A 22,428-nucleotide genomic window follows, 5' to 3' on the forward strand; every position below is an offset into this window, starting at 1 on the left:
ACATGACTTGCACTTGGATCCTTCGCTTGGGCCTTGTCGTTCCTTTCTCCAGCAACACCTTTCTGTTTCATGTGGTTTCCCATAGCCTTCTTAGCCCTTCACCCACGTGCCATGGGAGAATGTCTTTACCCTCAGCTACACATGCCATCTTCACTTTTCAGCTACATGCAAAGAACTGGAAATTCTACTTTCCCCTAGAAACAGTAAACCAAAAACACCTTAAACACGGGGCCTTGGGTTACCCCCATACTACATATAGAGGCCCAGTAAACTTATTTTTTAAATTTATTTATTTACTTAGAGAGAGGGGAAGGGTGGGAGAAAGAGAGGGAGAGAAACATCAGTGTGAGAGAGACACATCGATGGGCTGCCTCTCGCACATGCCCCAACCGGAGCCAGGCCCAGTGGACACAGTGACCTCTTGCTTTGCCAGGTGATGCCCAGTCCATGGAGCCGCACCAGCCAGGGCGAGGCCAACAACCTCTTAACTATGGATGGAATTAAACCCCAAGGAACTTGAAGAATTCGTTCTTTAAGGCATTAGGCTGCTAATTACATCATCTGTGGTTCAAGAGAAGGACAGATAGAATCTTTTTCCTGCCTGGGGTGACATGATAACATTCCATGAAAATTGTCCCAGTGATTACCCATCCAAGTCTTTCAGGCACCATGAGAAAATCGCAGGGAATAATATGCTTTTACACACACGCGCGCGCGCGCGTCCAAAGTGAAAGAAATTTGGTGTTGAAGCCAGGTACAAAAAAGATCGACTCTTCTTTCCTCCCACCCCTCACTGTACCCACCAAACCTACCTCCTCTGAACGGATGTACAACTAGCGTAACAAGTACAAGGGTTCGACCTGTTGATGGCAAACAGAAGGGAGATAAAGACACATTTTGGGATTTATTCCAGGGAAGAAATTGATAATAAGAAACCTCAGATAATTTTGCTCATTTTGAAGCTCAACAAACTTGGACGTGGGAAAGGGTTTCTGAACCAGTACAAATAATAATAAACTAGCTGTACTCAGAAAGCATTCTTTTCATCCTTTTTTCTTCCAGGGCAGAACTTCTTATGAATTTCTTTAATTAACTAAGATTTCAAGGAAACGAAGGAAAAAATGGCAAAGCGCTGGATGACACGCCCAAGATGCTCACCAGACACTTCCCAGACTGGACATAACCAGAAGTCCAGTTCAACATGTGGAAATGTTATTCCTGTGCAATAACTCACTCTCTATTGGACCACTAGAGATATACAAACTACTAAGAAATATTTGGCTTACTAATGAAAGTTTGCTAATATTTAGTGCTAATAAATTCAGTCGCAGGGCTGAGTCTGAGTATGTTGGATGCTATGGTTTGAAATTATCGGTTAGACTGTTAGCCCTAAATCAACCAAAAACAAATGCTTTTTTCTAATTTACAGATTTATTTGTTGCTCTGAATACCTGTGACTTACTGAAGCTGAGTATGTCACAAAAGAATGAATTACTTTAATGAATATGACAAATTTCTTCATTTGGGCAGCACAAAACTCCCCCGTTATAAAGGGAGACCTAAACAGAGGGACACAGAGTATGGAACAGTGTCCCTAAAAACAGTCGGTAAGAATGATAAAGGGCTTTTTATTCGGGGATTTGTCTCTGAAAAGACCGTACATGTGTGCAGAAACTCGCGTTCCATCTGTTGCTTTAGAGCCAATAGGCTTTATTGCATTGACTTTGTGCTCTTATCTTGGTGGCCATAAATTCCCACCAGAGTGAGACACCAGCTTAGCCAGTGACCCCTGCTGTTCAGATCAGACAATGGAGCCGGTCTTTCTTCCCGGAGACACTCTGTGGCTTCTGGACCGCCCTCTATGAATGCCCTTGGGATTTTGCTGTTTCCATTCAGGCTTTCCTAATGTGAGCAATTAGGAGATGCTTCATTTCAAGTCTCATCAGCAGTTGCAACACATCAGTGAGCAGTAAACTACTGGAACCAGGAGACAGGAAATTGGGAAGAAAAGGGAAGAGAGAAAAGGTGTCCTGCAGAGCTCCTTGCGTGTAAGAGGTGCTCCATAAATATTACTTTACTAGAGTGCAAAATAGATGAGATGTACACAGGTGACATGAATTTCAAAATTTGAACCCCAAAAACCAAGGAACAACTACGGGTCCAGCAAATTCGAAGCCCTGGGCCATAATCAGAAGTTGGCTGGGGAGGGTTTGTGCTCTCAACAGAATAGGAGTTTCCTTCCCTGAGGTCCATACCACTGAATGCCCAGGTCCCCAGGTGTTGTTTGTTTGGTTAGGTTTTTTATTTGCTTTTGCTTTTCTTTTGGAAGCAGAAGGAGCCAGGGATGCAAGTCGAGCTGTGCCCTAACCCCATTCTTTCTCCCAAAATGTCTAGGGCCAATAGATATCTTCCAGGGAACAATAAGAGAAACGGAACTGGGTCTCCCCCAAGGCACCAATGATGTGCTGCTTTGTGTTCCTGAGAGGAGCGCAGTATAGAAAACAGCTTTCTCAGTCCATCCCAAGTCAGCTGTTGACTAAAACACTCGTGCAGATGGGGAAGAGTAAAAGTAATGATGATATATGTTGCAGTGCGTTCTCATCGTAGGTGAAATTTTTAAGTCATTCTACAGAGCTCCAAAAGTATCCATCCATTCATTGCCTTCAGGCCTTTCTCATCGGGCAAGATCTGTACTTGGTACAAAACGCTCTGGGGCTTCAGATGGGCTTAGGACCCACCGACTAGGGAGCTCTCACAGCCCCTCGCAGTGTCTTCTCTGACCTCCAGGTGCCCAGGGATGATGGCTCCAGCTTCACCCCCTGGGAGCCATTGTCCTGGGCCCTGAGCCCAGCGTCCGTCTGGCAGAAGACCGATCGAAGTCTCGCTCCCCGCCGCCCCTCCGGAGAATTTCTTCCGCCAGCTCTCTATTCCAATGAAAAGGGGGCGTTGAGCCCCCGTGTCGGCCTCAGCAGGGACTGGGACAGTGGGAGCAGGGCCAGGCCTCCATCGTGGCTCCTGCCCCCACCAGAGCCAGAGCTCCCCGGACCTTTCGTTTGCTTTTCCAACTTCGATCGCAGGCCCAATGTCCCGGAAATCTTAAAGAAGATCCGCGGTACAACTCAGGTTAGCAGTTGGTAAACTGCTCGCCATTAGACGAAACTCTTTTTAAAATGCGACGCCAAGGCTCTCCAGTTGCAGGACAGGACCTCGGTACCGGACATCAGCGTCTGCCTCCTTCGGATCCGAGGTCCGAAGGGACCCCAGAGCGCACGGCTGGGGAGCTGCAGGTTCCCGCCCCGCGTGCGTTGGCCCCGGAAACTTTCCATCCAGAGCGTTCGGCGTCCAAGCCGCGGGGCGCGGGTGCAGGGAGGGCCACAGCCGAAAGAATGAGGTCACACACACACCCGGGAAAGGCGGCCTGCGTCACGCCCAACACGTAAAATGTGGCATCACTGAGCCTCACCAGGGTAAAAAAACCCAACTTGCAACCCTAGCGGGACCATCAGTTTGGGAAATGGCGCCACCAGATGGCTGCAGCGAATCCCACAGAAATATGCTTGGGCTGGCGGGCTCTACTGCCCCAGAGCAGCAGGAACGTTCCCAGACCACCCTCCCAGGAGGTGAAGGTGACATTAACCACTCGGCTAGCCTGCCTGTGGATGAAAGCCAAGCAAAACCCCCAGTAGGTCAAGATGCGTACCTAAAGCCTTAACGTGTAACACCAGCAGCTGGACTGCTCACGGTGTGGCCGGGATCCAGTTACTTAACCCCTCCATGCCTCAGTTTCCTCGAGACTGCTTACGAATTTGCAAACTAATAGTCACATCCATCTGCCGGGTGGCAGTGACGATTTCAGGAGACAGAGGCTCACAGTCACTTGACGTGGGCTGAGGGAGTTGGCTGTTCACCAGGCTCCCCAAGCCGCTTAGGGCCTGCTCTAGTTAACTGCATCCTTTCCCACTCAGGAGTTGCTTAAAACCTCGGAGGGGGCCCTGCCTTTTAATAAGGAGCAGGTGTTGTTAGCCCCCTCAAGGGGTTTGCTGCTTGGGGTGTTCTATTCCAGGAGAAGTGGTTGTCCATAGGTAGTTTTATTTACTTGTAGCAATTAAAGGAGACCAGGGATTCCAATCTAAAGCTGTCTCCCCGAAGGGACACTTAGCCGTTGCTTATATACACTATTTAGTTAATTACATGTTGATTTCCTCCCTGCAGCTGGCTAAACTTACCCACTTGAGTGCCGGTTGAGCTCATCCACAAAATACTGTGCTACATTTTTGCGTGCAGCAAGAATAACATTTAGTAACGAAAGGGCCAGACCTTAAGACCTTTGTACTGCCTAACACAGGGAAACACAAGCTCTCCAACCAAAAGGGAGGGCAGGTCACGGGTGCAGTTATTTGGGGGCTAAGAAACGTGTCTCCAATTCGAGGCTGGCCCTCAGAAGCCAAGGCTACATTTTGAGAATTAAGAAACCGGCACTTTACACTTGTTCTCCCCCCTTCCTGCTTGCACTCCCTCTCAAAAAGAGTCCATATGCCTTAACTTGACTATTTGCGAATGGGAGCGGGAGGCTGCATTTCCCCGGCTCTCCGCGGATGCAGAGCAGACGCAGGGGTCGGAGACCCCTCTTGTGGAGCAGAATCTCTGACAATGAGAGCCACGATCCTGTCATCACAGAAACTCTTGCACCTACCACAGCCGAACTGTTCTGTCGAGATGTGCGGGAACATTCTCTGTGCCTCGAGATTCTTCTGTGCCTGAACATCCGGAAACACTAAAGCACTGCAGCGGGGCTAAATCCGCTCCTGTCAAGGCTCTTCTGCAGGCCTGCAGCGTTAGGGTGGGATCTTAGTGTGTGGTGAGGCCAGGGTGGGAGGAAGAGTTCCAATCCCATCACCAGGGACCCCTGGGCAAACAGCCCCCTTTAAGTAGGCTGCCCGGAGGAGTGGGCACGCACCACCACCTACCCTGGGTTTGGGTGAATAGTTCCCGTTCCTAAAACGGGCAAGTAGTAAGTGGACGAGAGTAGAGGTGGTGAGCATTGACTCTCTTTGTAAAAAAGCGAAAGTTGTCGGCAGTTTTCCATAAGTAGCAAGGATCTGCGAAGACCCGTAGGCCTGAGGGCCAACCCGGAGCGCAGCAGAGTCGGCGGGAAGAAAGACCGTGGCGCGGTTACACCACGTGCGCGCGTCTCTCAGCGGTTGCACAGCGACCCCGGCTGGGGAGGTGCGCCCCGACAGTCACCAAGCATCCGCTTTCGTGCGCTTTCCACCAGGTCCGCGCTCGGGTCGCAGCTTCCGTAGATTATTTTCCAGTCCCGCTCAATCAGCTAGTCCCCTGGGCGCGCTTGTCACGTGGGCCTGCGCTTGCCGGAGGACTAACAAGCGCGGAAGGAAAGGGAGTGGGACGCGACGCAGAGTGGGGAAGATGACACTGCCTATGCAAGGTGAAGTCCGCGCTGGGTGGCACCGGTGCGCGGAGGGCAAGGGATCCCCGGAGCCAGGCAAGTCAGAGCAGGACAGTAAGCGTGAAGGCGATGGAGACTCCAGTGCGTCTCCCGCTCCCCCTGGCGGCCGGCGGGGCCGCGCAAGATCCCCAAACAATGCCTCGGGCCGTGCGGGGCGTCTCGGGCCCCCGCCGCTCTTCAGTGCGCGGTGGTGCCCCGCCTCCGACAAGGTCAACCAGCTCTGAGCATCTGGAGCACCGCCCTAGGACGTGTGAGGGACTGAGGTGACCCCAGGAGAAGGCGCTGGGGCTGGGTCGGGAGGGCCCTCATCGCCCCCCAGACCCATATCCCAGCATCTCTCCCACTTCAGGCTCTGATTAACTGTTTGATTCGGGATGTTTTCGTTTTATTTAGGGTTTATTTTTTAAAATAGTGTGTCTTGGAGAGCGGGGCTTTTCGGTCTCTTCGGGTTTTAGTTAGAAACGAAAAGGCCCACGACCAGTTCTGCGGAAAAGCAGCTTTTTGCTGCTCGCGCCGCCACTCCCAGCGCCGGCTTTTCCCGGGCAGAGTACCCGCGTCAAAGGAGAAAAAAATGGAAGCTCAACTGTTTGGGGATTCAAGATTCTTGTTCTCCAGATGATGCTCTCTCCCTCCAGATGGCGACTTTCTCCAGTCGATAACAGACTGGGCTTTCCCCATCCATGTATTAAACCCCGATTCTAAGCAGTGGAACCACAGAGAGCCCGGCGACTTGGATGAGGCTGGGGGGGGGGGGGGGGAGGGGACGGGCACTGCCAAGGTCAGAACATCTTTTCTGAAAGAGGAGGAAAAGGGAAGCTGCGGACACAGCCTGTTAAAGGTTCTGAGTGGCTGGGAAGTAACAATGCTCCCACCTTACATAAGAAAGAATTTTGGCGGCTCGCTCTTCGGGATTATCTCTTTGGATCTGCACTGCCGCCACGCTTGGGAGGTTGCGAGACGACCTACCCATGGGGAAGACTTGGGGTGACTAGCATAAAGGAAACCCCCACCACACACCTTCCCTCTGCTGGCACCCCAGTCCTAGTTTACAGCCGTGAACTTACCGTTTGCACTAAAGCCCCAGAAACTTATTCACCTCGGCACACGAGGCGCCAGCACGCTGCCGGTTGACACTTGCAGGATGACCGAACCAGCTTGGTCAAGGCCACGACCAGCACTTGCGGATCCCTAGGCGGAGCTCCTTCCTCTGACCCTCTTTCCTTCCCAGCCTGCCCACCTGGCTCCTTTTCTGCCAGTCCCTTTTGCCAAGCACTAGCCCTTCCGTGCCGTGGGGCCCATCCGCCGGCTCTCCAGAGCGCCCCGCTAAGAGGCCTGCGTGCGTTAGGGCCCGTGATGCCTCTGAGCTGTGATTCAGAGGAGACTGCCGAGGCGTTTCCACAACAGCAAAACTTAGACTCATGCAACAAAATAGCAACCCCGACGTTTTCTTTTCCATGTTTTGCTCCTACTATTTTATTGATAATTCTGATTTTTAAAAGGCCAAGGGGAGGGAAGCACACCGTCGGGGATGGGCCAGGTTGGTGACTGTGTCTGGGAATTCGAGATGAAACCGAAGCGAGGCGGCCTGAGGCAGGCAGGTCCCAGGTGCAAGCCGAAAGCACAAAGCCCCGGGTGGCTGCCGGCTGGAACTCCGCGACGCAGTTCCACTGCGCTACCCGGGGCCAGGCAGAAACTGCAGGATGGGGTCAAACCAACCCTGGCCCGGGCCTCGCTGGGGACGGAGTGGGTTCCGGACGGAGTAGGTTCCCGCCGGGGACGTGACGGGCGTTTGTGCCCCTCTCTCTCGCAGCCCCCGCCCCGCACGCTCACTGTTAGGGCGCAGCTGCCTGGCTGGTCTATTTGTTTGTTGTTTAGGCAAATTCTAGAGCGCGCGCTCGGCAGCCTCTGAAAGGGGCGGCGGTGGGGGGGGGGGGCAGCCAGAATTTCCTGCCAGGGAGTGCAGAGGGGCATTCTCAAAGAAAAACCAGACCAAGTGAGTAGTGACCAACCCTCCTCAGATTACTCTCCATAGGCTCCTCCCTTGCTCCCCCCACCCACCTCCAGATTTGCATTAAAAAGGCCAAGAAAACTCTGGCTGGGCCCCAGCAGCCGCTCACACTGCTCCCCCGGGTCGGAGACCCCCGGAGCTGCGCGAGGGTTTGCAGCAAGAAGCCGAGCACAGACCTCCTTGCCCGCACACTCTTGCCTGCACCCAGCTTCTTGGTGTTCTTGCTGCTCTTGCCGCCCCGCCGCCCACTTTTCAGGCCCCTCAGCCGCACCAAGCAAGCGAGCCGGCCCGGGACAAGCTCCGGCCTCCGCCGCCTCGCGCTTCCCCGGCTCCACTCCTTCCGCCCCCCGGGGGTCGCGCGCCCACCATGCCGCAGGGCCCCGGCTCGCTGCTGCTTCTGGTCCTGGCCTCGCACTGCTGCCTGGGCTCCGCGCGCGGGCTGTTCTTCGGCCAGCCCGACTTCTCCTACAAGCGCAGCAATTGCAAGCCCATCCCCGCCAACCTGCAGCTGTGCCACGGCATAGAGTACCAGAACATGCGGCTGCCCAACCTGCTGGGCCACGAGACCATGAAGGAGGTGCTGGAGCAGGCGGGAGCCTGGATCCCGCTGGTCATGAAGCAGTGCCACCCGGACACCAAGAAGTTCCTGTGCTCGCTCTTCGCCCCGGTGTGCCTCGATGATCTGGACGAAATCATCCAGCCGTGCCACTCGCTCTGTGTCCAGGTGAAGGACCGCTGCGCTCCGGTCATGTCCGCCTTCGGCTTCCCCTGGCCGGACATGCTCGAGTGCGACCGTTTCCCCCAGGACAACGACCTCTGCATACCCCTCGCTAGCAGCGACCACCTCCTGCCAGCCACCGAAGAAGGTAAGCCTTCCCCTTTATTTCCCCACTCGGAGCTCCGCTAAGACCTTCCAGGCGGGATCCGAGGCCCTGAGATGCCATTCCTGGCAGGGTGGGCACTCTCCTGGCCCTGATGTGTCATCGTGACAAATTTGGGATGCCTCCCACACACACATACCCGAGCCTCTCATTTCCTTTACGAGTCACACCAGTTACACCTTTCTTAGGGGCAGTTAGAAAGAAAATGAATAACCGAAAGGCATCTTTTCATAATAGATACACAATTATTTTTGCTGCCACGAGGGCCTAAGTTTTGAGAGCGTTGGACGTGGCCCTGTGTGGAGGCATTGGTGAGCATCTGGTCAGAGGCTTCTTGCCCTCACACAGCTCGATCTCACCGCTGGGCAGGCTCCTAGGCACAGGAACACTGAGGGTACAGACAGCATAGCCGAAACCCACACAACAGATCGTCTTTTAAGGTACTTGCTGCTCTTTGCCAATTCGGGTTTGGGAAATAAAAGCAGGGCTAGCTCAGAGGTGTTGAAAATTGAGCGTGGGTTGTAACTGCTCAGGTGTCTAACTAAGGAAGAGAACATAAAGGGAATCTCCAGGAATCGCTTTCTATCAGCAGTCAGCTTTTATCTTAGGAGTGGTTTTAATTAACTGGAGAAAACCATGTAAAAAAAAAAAGTTTCCCAAGTTTTTAGAAAACAGAGCAGGAGTTCCTGTGCAAAAACCATCAAAGCAATGAAAACCTCATGGGCTCCTGATATTCTTTCTGAAAACTAAACATAGGCAGTGTGTCTGAGTGTCTGAGCCGATTCAGGTCCCCCCTGGGACGGAAAGGGGGCTTCCTAATCCCTCTCAGGGTTTCAGCAGCATCTTCCTTTCAATCTCCTAATTGTTTTCCTACAGCCATCATTAGTTAAAGAAAATGCAGAGTTGCTTAGCAATCTTTCCTGGCAGTCACCATGAGTATGCAATCATCTTATTGGTTAGATTTCTAATTTATTGCAAATGTTTGGCATATTTTAAACATTTGTCCAACACACACCACAGACCAACCAGTACAGGTTAGTAACATTTTATATACATTCCTAGAGCTCCTAATTGGAAATGTTTCATTTTGTTTGAGTGAGGGGAGTTAAAGGCAGTTTTATATATGTTGCTTTTGTTTTTATTTCTTTCCACTATCAGCACCAACATTATACGCTACCTTTGTCCCAAATGCCACTTTCTCCCTTCAAAATAAAAGTTTATGGTCTTCAAAATATGCTCTGCCATTTCTCTAATTTCACAAATAACTCTTCCATCATGAGTCTCATAAAGTTTTTTTCTGTGAAAATTAAATTTCACTTAAATTTTAAAGACAGAACATTTATAAACGGGAGAAAGGGAATATGCTTTCTTTTCTTCCTTTTCCCAAGAAATTAGACTGTGTTAGAAGGCTGGGTCAGATGCCAGAGACAGTTGGCTTCAACTTTGGTAAGCTTCAGGAAAAGTTTGGTTTTTTTTTTTTCTTGGTTTGGTTGGTTGGCTCTTTTTGTTTGTTTGTTTGTTTTTGTTTTATGTGTTTGTTTTTGAGAGTCTGAAGCAAACAAAGAGCATGAAGAACCTTTGGGAAGGACAAAGATAAAAATGAAATAAATGCTGCTTAAGCCCAAGCTTGACAGAAAGTACAAGGTGATGCAGGGCCACTTAGGGAAGGCTGCTGTGCTTACAGGTGTTTCCAAAGTGCGAAGGAGCCCCCACGTGGCCCTCAGCGCCACTCGCCACCTTTCCCTGTGCAGACTTCACAGTATCTTGAAATGACCCTCCAGAGACACACAGCCCTGCTCAGGAGCCCAGCAGAGACCCAGCGGCACTGGTGTCCTGCAGAAGAGGACAATCTTTTGGCCGTGTGTTTGTGGTTATGTTTCCCAAAATCTCTCGAGAGTCTTCTGGTGCTTTCTCCTTGGAGAAGCTTTGGGAACAACTTTGCCAGAGACTGAGTTAGTCCTAGAAGTGGGGGAGAAGGGCTAAAAAGCTGAAACCTGTCCCAGTTGACTAGAGCTACACCTGCACACAAGGCCCCGAGTGCCCCTTTTCTTTGGGATTCATCATTTATTAAACATTTCGCATGGGCATTTTTGTCCATCAAAAAGTGGGAGGCATGGAAGGAAGACTTGGGGATGACCCATCCTTCTTTTATGAAGGAGGCAGAAGCCGAGCTCTTCCAGGACAATTGCTACTCTTGCCTGAGGAAGCCCCTCTGAGTTGTTTATAAAAACGCCACCTGCTGTTCTCTTTTAAGCAAACTTACCAGTTTTTCACCTTTTTAGCTCCTAAGGTCTGTGAAGCCTGCAAAAATAAAAACGAGGATGACAACGACATAATGGAAACTCTTTGTAAAAATGACTTTGGTAAGTAATACACCACAACCGACAAAAGATTTCACATTCGGAAACTTTTGCTTACCTGCAACACTTAAAAGCACAAATCACGAGGATGCTGCTAGATAAAGCTTGGGTGAGATGCCCCCACCATTCACCTTGTCAAAGCCATCTCACCTGCTCTCTCCCGGTCTCCTCCTTAGGTAGCTGTCTTCTGTTGACTTGTATCTTTTTTAGGTGAGATTCATTTAAGTAATAATCAAATAATGAGGATTATTTAAAGTTCTCATTTTCAATGGCATTTTTTCATTTTACTTTGCCTTGTTCTTGCCAACAAGCCTGATCCTGGGCCGTGTTCTCTTTCTGACCCTGGACATGCGCACCAGGGACGGAAACAGGGGAATCTTAGCCCCAGCAAACACACTGAAGGCATTAAGTTGTCCACAAATAGAAACGTAGTCCAGTGCCAAACTGAAATATTCTTACTTTATTCATAACCATTAGTGACTATATCTCAGATACTGCTTAATAACTGGAGGAGGGATTCCTTAAATTTCAAAAGAAGAAATAAAGCTTAGGAATTTACTTTGGCAAACCACATGAAAGATCCATGATGACATGGTGCTTGGGGACAATAAATAACGTGTGATATGTTACCCAAGTTCCATAGAGTGTAAGTCACTGCCCTTAAGAGAATATTATTAGGGGAAAAGGGTTGGAGACTGTCCATACAGGACTCTATCAGCACCTTATCTGCTGTCCTCAGGCCCAGCTAGACACAGGGTCAATGCCAAATTTAAAGTTGGGACTGGCCAAGAACGTTGTCCAGACTCCCAAACTTTCTGGCCTTCATCCCATTCCAAAAGCAGAGACCTTCTGATGTGTTTAAGTGGTTGGTACCTCTTACAAACTTCCACTCAGGCAGAAGGCTGAACTTAGCAGTAAACAGGTATGATCCCCACTCCATCAAACAGTGGGACTCTAACAGACCTATATTCCTGTTTCTGTGTCCTCAACAAAGTCCTCAAGACTGAGAGGAATCACTGCAGCCCCCACTGCTGAAGAATGCCCTCTCAGAAGTCTCAGGTCTGGTCAGGTCCCTGAATTCTGAGAATAATCCTAACAGTGCTCCTTACAAGCTCAGGTCTCTTCCAGGGAGGATTCCGGGCTTGCCCTTAGCTGGTGCCAGAACAACCAGAGCCACAGCTTGAGGAAAAGCTTCACAGTGCCAAGGAAGGAAGGGGGAAAAGGCAACTCTGTCCCAACCCATCCTGCCCCTCAACAAGAGCCACCCATGGGACCATAGCATTTCGTATGTCTACATAAAATATACACAACTCTCAGGGTCAGGCATGTTGGCAGCAGCAATCCCAGGGCCTTACCAAAACTCAGTGCCTAGCTTCCACACTACCAGAGAGGATGAAGGGCGAGAGAGGAAAATATCATTTTAATAAAATATATATTAAAGTTCACATAAAATATCATCTTCTGGCAGCTTATATCCAGTGCACTAGATTTCATCCAGATCGCTTTCCTGGATTCCATGAAAAAGTTGGTTGTCTTATGAGGCTCCAAACAGTTGACATGAGAGACATGCACATACACGCACTCACATGTATGAACTGCTTGCTTTGCCGCTTCCCCTACAGAAGACCCTCTTAAGGATGCTCTGTCAAGCCTGGGCCAAAAAGCAGGGGCGGGAGGATGTGTGCATGCTAGTGTTCTCCTCGGGGAAGAATGCCTTTCAAAACAACGTGGGAGTAGTAACATTTAAAGTTTCACACACGTAGACCCTCACGGGCTTTGTTTTCTATTTCCCCACCTTTGTTTTTGTCCCAAAAGGGCTAATGAACCTGGATTGCAGGCATACAAGGGGTATTTCATATTGCCTCTGTACTTTGGGGGAGTACAAGAAGGGTAGAAGGAATGAGGGTAGAAATCTGACATATTTAACATCACATTCTCGCCACTGCACAGGGGAGTGTTGGACACCTCCTCATTTTAGTGGGAAAAGTACTGAGGAAAGAAAGGCTCATGCCATCTGCTTGTGTATTGAGTCCAATCCATCGCTGGATTGGACGGTGTCATCACCTCCAACTACCATGTCTTGCATCCCTTTTCACATCTTCAGGGCAGGAGAAGTTGTTCTGGGGCTTTCATTCCCTATATTTGGTCTCGGCCGAAAATCCAGGGAGGGAGTGCCTGCTGTTTTCCCATGGTGATATTTAGCAAAGCTGGTGATCTTAAAGCTAGAATAAAGCTTCCTCCTGGTTAAAAGTGATGATTTTTTGAATGTTTGGAGCTCAAAAATGCTTAATTTGACCAGGTAAAATCACGCATGCTCTCTCTGTACGATGGATGAGGTTCCCAGGCAACACATAATCACTTTGCTCACTATTTATCACCCCCACACCTTACACCTTAAAGTCCATGATTTAAGTCTCATAAACCCTGAAAACTCAGAACCATGGTTCAGATGAGTATCAGACAAAACAATGGCTGGCCAAGTCACAGCATCCTTGACGTACGTGGTTGAACTCTGTTCATTTCCCAGTTGACTAGAAAAACCATCCTTAGTCAAATTCTCTTTCTGAGAGAGAAAGAAACCACCAAGGCGGTGATACTCACATACACACAGATCTCTTCCTCTGTTACTAATTTCAGCAATGAATTAAACCACATCAAAGTCAGGAAGCTAGACTTGGGTATATCTGTACAGGACAATGGTCTACAGCACCATGGGTCTTGGGACACACCATGGCGGGGTGAGTTAACGCTCCAGCCAGGACACAAAATTGGAATTGCCCTGTGGGACAACACTGGTGCTCTAGGAGGTGTAGGACCTGCTGTTCTGAGAATCGCACTCAGCGGGGACCCTCTCCAACGGGGTGATCCCATGTAAGTCACTCCAGTTCTCTGGATTTCAGATTGTTCCTGCGCCAACAAGAGATGTTTAACTAGATGATCTCTTCCAACCCCCAAATCCTATGCTTTCTCTGCCTTCGTGGATTCTTGAAATGTAATCCCAGCATGAATGTTTGCAGGGTTTTCTTTCCCAAAGCATAATGTTTATGACTCTAAAATGTGTCTTTTATGTAAACCACTTACTTTTGGTCTTAGCATTCTAATGAGTCTAATATCCATTTTGGAAACGCTACATACATGAACTGTAAACGCCCTGGCTTTGGATGGGCAAGTGATAGCACATGAAGATGAGGTCTTCAGAAAAACACTTTTACAGCGAAACATGTGCTCTTAAAAAGAGTCTTGGATATTTTTCTCCTAGTTACTTTACCAAATCAAATGCAGCTGTAAGATCAATTCTCCTTCCCTATAGTCTGTTCCTTAGAAAACAACGATTGAGTGATATAATTTCCTTGCAGGTTTGTCCAAAAATCTATCCAACATAATTAATTGAGTTTAAAGTTTACAGCCACAGAAGGATCCTGTTTCACCTAAGAATCAGGCATTTCTTTTCATGCTGACGTTTCCAATAGGGGAAGTCATTTGTTGAGGAGAGCAGAGCACAAACCACATGCGACCTACACACAAACACCAGGGCCCGGGACGAAAGTTAATTGAGTCCCACAAAGGGAGTTTTGAAAGGATGGCTGATTTGAAACAAAGTGCCTGGCAAACCCTTTGAGTCTTTAGAAATGGAGCCACCTGCTGCCCCCACCTCCCAACCCCCTTCGCGCAGCCCCCGATGGCCCCTGAGCGCTGCCACGCCAGGTCACGCCGATATGTAGTAGCGTGGGGTGAGGAGAGCTCCCAATCTCGACTGTATTCCCCCCTTGTAACTGGAGTGATTCCATCCCTTCTCGGTAGCACTGAAAATAAAAGTGAAGGAGATCACCTACATCAACAGAGACACGAAAATCATCCTGGAGACCAAGAGCAAGACCATTTACAAGCTGAACGGGGTGTCCGAAAGGGACCTGAAGAAGTCGGTGCTGTGGCTCAAAGACAGCTTGCAGTGTACCTGCGAGGAGATGAACGACATCAACGCCCCCTACCTGGTCATGGGGCAGAAACTGGGCGGAGAGCTGGTGATCACCTCGGTGAAGCGGTGGCAGAAGGGGCAGCGGGAGTTCAAGCGAATCTCCCGCAGCATCCGCAAGCTGCAGTGCTAGTTGTGGCTGCTCCCACAGGCCGGCCCCGGGGCCCGGCTGGCCCCTTCCACCCGAGGCCCAGGCCTCAGCTCTCTGTCCCAAGCACAGTCCCTGCAGCTCCGGCCCCAGCCTGGAGCAGCGCCCCCTGCCTTTTGCACATTTGCACCCCCAGCATTTCCTGAGTTATACGGCCCTAGGAGGCCTCAGGAATGGATACCTGTTTTTTCACATTAGGGAGAAACGCAGCCAAGTCTTGTAGAAATATCCAAACTAATAAAATCATGCATATTTTTATGAAGTTTTAAAATAGCTCACTTTAAAGTTAGTTTTGAATAGGTACAACTGTGACTTGGGTCTGATTTTTTTTTTTCCCTCTTCGGTCTGGTCACCTGATTTTCACATTCTGCCGAGGATGCCATAAACGTCCAAATAGCTTCGTTTTTGTTGGTGGCCCAAACTGCAGTGGGTCACAGCCCCAGTTGAGATAAAGCTGGCCGTTATCTCAACATCTCTCAGCTCCAGCCTGAGACTCCTCGCCTAAGTGTTATAACAGTTACGTGTCATTTTACACCCTCACTGGGACTTCACAACTGTAGCATGTGTTGCATTTCCAGGTAGAGGACTTCCATTTATTAAAAGCACATTAACCATCATAGCATGAGTTCATCGAATAAAGGGCACAACAGACAAATTTTGTAATTGACCTGAGTCCTTTAAGCTTTGTTTAAAACATTTTTTCTTATTTTTGCAAATTAAACCATTGTAGCTTACCTGTAATATACATAGTAGTTGACCTTAAAAAGTTGTAAAAATATTGCTTTAACCAACATTGTAAATATTTCAGATAAACGTTATATTCTTGTATATAAACTTCACATCCTGTTTTACCTATGTGTCTTCTGTCTTTGTAGTAGAAGAGATTGGGAAGGGAACTGTGTAAAAGCGGTTACCTCCTTTTTCCTGAGGTTCCGCCTCCCAGCATTTCCAAGTGTCTGTTTAAGTGACTCAGAAAGTATCCTCCCCCCCACGCCACCAGACTCCTGCCTTGTGCCTCACATCTCAGATTTTTACCCTGGGGACCCTGTTTGGGGGCAGAGGTTGGCAGGCTCTGAAAAGGACCTTCCTTCCCTTGTCCCTTCTCAGCAGTTCAGTTGCAGCCATGTTGCAACCCCTCCCTAACCCAAAGGTCCACGCCTCTACATGGTCCTTTTCACTCCCAGAGATTTTCATGATGAAAGGGAATAACCGCTGCAAAAATGCCAGTCCCCTCCTAGCATAGAGTCTAACCCTCAGATGAAGAGCCACGATTATTAGTGTCCATGGGAAGGTGGGGGCCAGGAGGGGTGGTGAAAAGCCAACATTAAGAGAAAGACAGCCCTGGCTGGTGTAGCTTAGTGGATTGAGCGCGGGCCTGCGAACCAGACGATCGTGGTTTGATTCCCAGTCAGGGCACATGCCTGGGTTGCAGGCTGGTTCCCTGCAGGCCAACTCCCAGCAGGGGATGCACAAAAGGCAACTATATATTGATGTTTCTCTCCCTCTCCTTCCCCTCTAAAGATAAATAAATAAAAATCTGTATTAAAAAAAAGAGAGACAGACAGATGACACATCATAGTAAAGATGTTCAAGTTTCCTCAAATTGATCTATAGGTTTAATACAATTCCCATCAAAATCTGAGCAAGCTTGTTTGTCAATAGGGATAACCCTATTCTAAAATTTATATTGAAAAAGAAAGGCCTTAGAATAGCCAGAATAATTTTGAAAAAAAAAGGAAGAAATCATTCTTCTCAATATTAAGGCTTACTATTTAATTACAGCGACCAAGACAGTGGAGAAACTGGTGGAGAAACAGACACACAGATCAATCCACTTTAAATGCCTTACCATTCCATTTGTTAACTATACCTCAGTAAACCTTGAAAACCCAGACCATGTTAGGAGAATGAAAGGACGTATTACAGATTAAAGAAAATACTGGCAAAGCACATATTTGACAGGGGACCTGTATCTAGAATATAGAAGGAACTCTCAAAACTCAGCAGTAAGAAGTGAAGCAGTGCACTTGGACGTGGGTGAAAGACGTGAACAGACACTCAGGAGGAAAGGATGTACATGCAGCCTGGACGGTGTTGCCCTGGGTGTGGGAGGACCGAGTGGGAGCCAGGCATCAAAGGCCTCAGGTCCTGGGAGACAAAGGAGACTTTCTGGCCATGCTTAATTCTACCATGGGCAAAACACTGTGTTTTTAGGTTCTCAGTAAAGCAGGAGTTCCAAAAACCAGAAAAAAAAGGGGGAAGCATTGGATGCTTTATTATTTCTTTAAAAGCATCAAAATAGCCCTGGCTGGTGTAGCTCGGTGGATTGAGCACAGGCCTGTGAACCAGAGGATCGTAGTTTGATTCACAGTCAGGGCACACGCCTGGGTTGCAGGCTGGTTCCCTGTAGGCCAGTTCCCAGCAGGGGACACACCATACACTGATGTTTCTCTCCCTTTCTCCTTCCCCTCTAAAAGGTAAACAAATAAAATCTTTATTTTAAAAAAGCATCAAAATAGTCATCTTCGGGGAAAACCAGGTCATTGTACACTGACCTGGACCCAATATAAATAATTTAGTATTTTCTCGGTTTTCAGAATGAAAATAGGAGGATGGTGTAGGGAGACCATAATAACTCTTCAGTGTTTTGGAAATCTAACAATCTTGCTGAAATTGAAAGGGGAGACATTCTCAGTGTAGTAGCATCGTCCTTCTCACATCCTGGCCTGGCTCCTGGCCTGGGATGTGAAGCTAGAAAAGAAAAAAACTAAAAACCACCCCAAACCAGTAAAATTACCCTCTGCCCAGCAGAGCCAGACCACCAGCATGAATGCTGACCTACTTCTTGTGGTAGAGAACTATCTAGGCAAGGAAAGGGGGGGGTGCGCAGTGGAGCACTGGGCCATTCAACAACAGGCCTCAACACCCCACTTTCAATAGCAGATTGAACACATAGGCGGAAGATCAACGAGGGAACAGAAGACCTGCACGGCACTTTAAGCCAACCAGACCTAACAAGCATCTATTTATAGAACGTCCCACCAAACAGAATACACATTTTTCTCAAATTGTATAAATGGGCCAAAACTGGCCTTGGTATATGGGTCCTTATATTGTTTACTTCTTTACAGCAGACTGGCAGTGTTAGCTCAAAGCCAAATTCAAATTCTTACAGATCCAATCGCTTCAAATATATCCAAAATAAGCATATGTTTAGCCATTTAGAGCCTGTCTGCTTTCCATACCCTGTGAAACTGCACCCAGTACCTACCGGCCAGAGATGAGACAGATCCTATGGTTTTAAGTGGTCCCAAACTGCCACTGCCCTTCACCCAGTGGTCTCTGACTCACAGCCCCACCCACACCTGGCTGCTGAGTGACATGGCCTAGACACCTAAGCCCCTCCCCACCATTGCCCTCTTCTCTGGGAGCTCCCCTACCCACTTCTCCTTTTGCATGGTGGCCTCTGTCTCTGGAAGGTCCCCAACTGTGAGGGGCTTCCCCTCCCATGCAACCTGGTCCAGATACCACCCAATAAACTGGAAAACGGCCATCTTGGTCAGCCCCAAGATCTTTGCACTCATCACACAGGTGCACACGGAACATTCGCCAGGACAGACCACACGGGCCATATAACAAGCCTCAACACATTGAAAAGGACCAAAATCTTCCAAAGGGTGTTCTCCAACCACAATGGAATGAACTCAGAAATAAATAACAGGAGGAAATTTGGGAAATTCACAAATATGTACAAATTAAATAACACAGTCCTAAATGTGTTTTAAATTTAGGTGAATGAAACAAAAAACTCAATATACCAGTAAGTATGCGATGCAGCTAAAGTAGTTTCCAGGGGAAAGAGCTGTAAATGCCTACCTTAAAATAAGAAAAATCTCAAGGCAGCAACCTGAACTTCCACCTTAAAGAACAAACAAAGAAGAAGAGCAAACTAGGCCCACGGCAAGCAGAAGAAAGGCAACTATACAGATTACAGCAGCAAACAGGCAGCATTGAGAGTAGAAAGACAGCAGAGACAACGAATGAAATTAAAAGTCAATTGTTTAAAAAGAAAATCGACATGATCGTAGCTAGACTGACCAAAATAAAAACAGAGCAGACCAAAATTACTGAAACTAGGGGTAAAAGAAGGTATTACTACCAACCTTGAAGAACTAGAAATGGTTCCAAGGGAATACTATGAACAATTTTATGCTAATAAATTCAATAACCTAGACAAAATGGGCCAATTCTTAGAAAGACACAAAATAACAAAAATGCAAGTAGAAAATCTAGATGGAGCTATAATAGGGAAAGAGATTGAATTATTAACAAAAAATGTTCCCAGAAAGAAAAGCTCAGGCCCAGCTGGCTTCTCTGGTGAGTTCTAACACACATTTAATGAAGAACTAGTATCGGTCCTTTACGAACACATCCAAAAACAGAAGAGGGAGATAATACTTCCCCACTCATATTATGAGGCTGGTATTACCCTGTGAGCCCAACCAGATAAAGAAGTCCCAAGAATATAGCACAGGCCAAAACTTCTTGTGGATACAGATGCAAAAAGCCTCAATAAACCAGCAGCACATATATTAAAAGGATTATACACTGTGACCAAGTGGGACTCATCCCAGGAATCCTAACTTGGCTTAACATATGAAAAGTAATCAATGTAATGCACTATATCAATAGAATAAAGAGCAAAAACCACATGATCATATCAATAAATGTAGAAAAGCACTTGACAAAGTTTAACACCCTTTCAGGGTAAAAACACTCCATGAACGAGGAATAAAAAGGGAAATTTCTCAACCTGATAAAGCCATCTACACAAACCCCATGGTTAACATCATACATAATAGTGAAAGACTGAATGTTTTCCCTTTAAGATCAGGAACAAAGTAAGTAATGTTCACTCTTTCCTCTTATTTAACAAATTACTGGAAGTTTTAGCCAGCATGTTAAGGCAAGGAAGAAAGGAAGGCAGGAGGGAGAGAGGGATGAAAAGGAGGAAAGAGAAGATACGTGAGGGAGGGGAGGAAGGGAGGGGAAGAGGCAGAGAGAGAGAGAAAAGGAGGGAGAAGAAGGGAGGGAGGGAGGAAGGAGAGAGCACAAGAATACAGATCAGAAAGGAAGTAAAATAACTACCTCTATTCGCAGATGACATGATCTTGTATATAGAAAATACTAAGGAATCCACTAAAAAACTATTAGAACTAATGAATAAGTTCAGCAAAGCTATAGGATAAAGACCAACATACAAAAATTTATACTCTAGCACTGAACAATCCAAAAATGAAGTTAGAAGAATTCCATTTACCATAGAACTAAAAAGAATACAAAACTTAGGTTTCGGATAAATTTAACAAAAGTACACGATTTACACATTGGAAACTATGAAATGTCATTGAAAGAAATTAAAGAACTAAAGAAATGTTCGTGAGTGAGAAGACTTCATATTGTTAATACAGCAATACTTCCCCAAAGTGGCCTACAGATTCAATACAATCCCTACCAGTATTGCAGCTGCCTTTTTTGCAGAAATTAATCAGCCGATTCTAAAATTCTCATGGACATGCAAGGGACTGGGAATAGATAAGACAATCTTGAAAAAGAAGAACAAAATGGAAAGACTCACACTTCTCAATATCAAAACTAAATACAAAACTACAGTAATCAAGACAATGTGGTACTGGCATGAGGATAGATCAAAAGAATACAATGAGCGTCAGTAAATATAAACCATTATATTTATGATCAATAGATTTTGGACAAGAGTACCAGGACAGAAAGAGAGAGACAAAGAAAAGGAGTAAGGGAGATTAGTCAAAAGGGGAAGAATAGTCTTTTCAACAAATGCTGCCTGGACAACTACGTGCCCACATGCAAAAGAACCAAGTTGGACGTCTACCTCACACTATACACAAAAATTAACTCAAAGTGGGCCATAGATCTAAATGTAAGAACTACAACTGCAAAACACTTCTGGGACTATATATAAAGGAACGCAAAACATTAATTCAAAAGAACATAAGCACCCCTATGTTCATTGCAGTGTTACTTACAATCACCAAGATACGGAAGCAGCCCGAGTGTCCATCAGTAGATGAGTGGATAAACCAACTATGGGACATTTACACGATGGAATTCTACTTGGCTGTAAAAAAGAAGAAAATTTTACCCTTTGCAACAGCATGGATGGACCTGGAGAGCATTATGCTAAGTGAAACAAGTCAGACAGAGAAAGACAAATACCATATGATTTCACTCATGTGTAGGATCTAATGAACAAACTGAACCAACAGACAAAACAGAGACAGACTCATAGATGGAGAGCAAATGACAGCTACTGAGGGGTTGGGGGAAGGTTAGGGGGTGGAGAGATTGAGCAAAACGGAAAAAGGACTCATGGACATGAACAACCATGTGGTGACTGCAGCAAGGAGAGGGTATAAGAAGACTAAATAGTGATGGAAAAATATATAACAAATATGTCTTTTTAAAAAAGAAAACATAGGAGTTAATCTCCACAACCTGAGATTAGGCAAGGATTTCTCAGATAGGACATCAAAAGCACCATACATAAGACAAAGAAAAAAAGAAGGAAAAAAAAAAGGAAGGTCTGTCCAGAAAGTATCCAGCTGTGTGCTGTGCAAAATACAGGCATTTATTGAAGAAGATACAAGAAACATTGTACATAGGACAATCCCACCTCACTCTCCTTCAAAGTAGGCACCTTGGGACCTCACACAGATCTTTGCTGATTGCAGCCCACACACGTGCAACACTCAGGTGTTCTGCTTATTGCAGGCCTTGCAGAACATGGGTGGGTCACTTTCAACAGATTCTCAAATCATCTTTGAAGCATTTCTGCCACATTTTTATCTGCACTGCACTCATCACATCATCCCCAAAAGCCTCTGAATCATCTGAGTAGTTTCACGGAGAAATATTCAAGCTTAAGGCAAAATCTGATGCAAATTTGTTGCTCTACTCAGTCATTTTGAATGCGACAGCCACACAGTACACGTGCTCACTCAATGGCATCTACTGCCCCCACTGACTAGTGCAGTGAAGGCATCATTGTTCACGCATGTGCATTCCAGTCCACTCTCCCTGGCTGCCAGGTTACATCAATATGGCGCAATCTGTTCTCATTATATTAACAATGGCTGGACTTTTTCCTGACAGACCTTGTATATAAATGTAAAATTTTTGTGCTTCAAGGCATAACATCAAAAAAGTTAAAAGACAACCCACAGAATGTGAGAGAATATTTGCGAATTATGTATTTAACAAAGAACTGCTACCCAGAATGTATTCAAGAAACTCTTAAAACCCAGCAGTAAAAAGACTAATGACCCAGTTAAAAAATCGGCAAATAATCTAGACATTTCTCCAAAGAATATACACAAATAGCCAATGATCACATGCGAAAATGTTTGACATGACTAGTCGGTAGGAAAACACAAATCAAAATCACAATGAGATACCACTTCGCACCCACTAGAATGCCTAGAATCAAAGAACCAGATAATGGTAACTGTTTGGTGAGGGCATGGGAACATCAGAACTCCATGCACTGCTGGTG

At 47.0% G+C, this 22,428-nt stretch overlaps 1 protein-coding gene across 1 annotated transcript; it reads left to right on the forward strand.

Moving 5' to 3' along the window:
- Nucleotides 1–7,586: 7,586 nt before the first annotated feature.
- Nucleotides 7,587–15,688, forward strand: SFRP2 (secreted frizzled related protein 2). Its single transcript, XM_037058361.1, has 3 exons — nucleotides 7,587–8,341; nucleotides 10,639–10,719; nucleotides 14,518–15,688. Exons 1-3 carry the CDS (start codon nucleotides 7,843–7,845, stop codon nucleotides 14,820–14,822), a joined length of 885 nt encoding a protein of 294 aa, XP_036914256.1. The 5' UTR covers nucleotides 7,587–7,842; the 3' UTR covers nucleotides 14,823–15,688.
- The last annotated feature ends 6,740 nt before the right edge of the window (nucleotides 15,689–22,428 follow it).

Source organism: Sturnira hondurensis, unplaced genomic scaffold (genome assembly GCF_014824575.4).
Source record: "Sturnira hondurensis isolate 20B ecotype Veracruz unplaced genomic scaffold, ASM1482457v3 Scaffold0010128, whole genome shotgun sequence".
NCBI classification, from domain to species: domain Eukaryota; kingdom Metazoa; phylum Chordata; class Mammalia; order Chiroptera; family Phyllostomidae; genus Sturnira; species Sturnira hondurensis.

What these genes read in the sequence shown, in the direction of transcription:
- SFRP2 (XM_037058361.1), top strand. Translation starts at nt 7,843, where the DNA reads ATGCCGCAGGGCCCCGGCTCGCTGCTGCTTCTGGTCCTGGCCTCGCAC. An exon ending in CCTGCCAGCCACCGAAGAAG is followed by an intron (nt 8,342 to 10,638) that starts GTAAGCCTTCCC and finishes TCACCTTTTTAG; the next exon opens with CTCCTAAGGTCTGTGAAGCC. An exon ending in TCTTTGTAAAAATGACTTTG is followed by an intron (nt 10,720 to 14,517) that starts GTAAGTAATACA and finishes CCTTCTCGGTAG; the next exon opens with CACTGAAAATAAAAGTGAAG.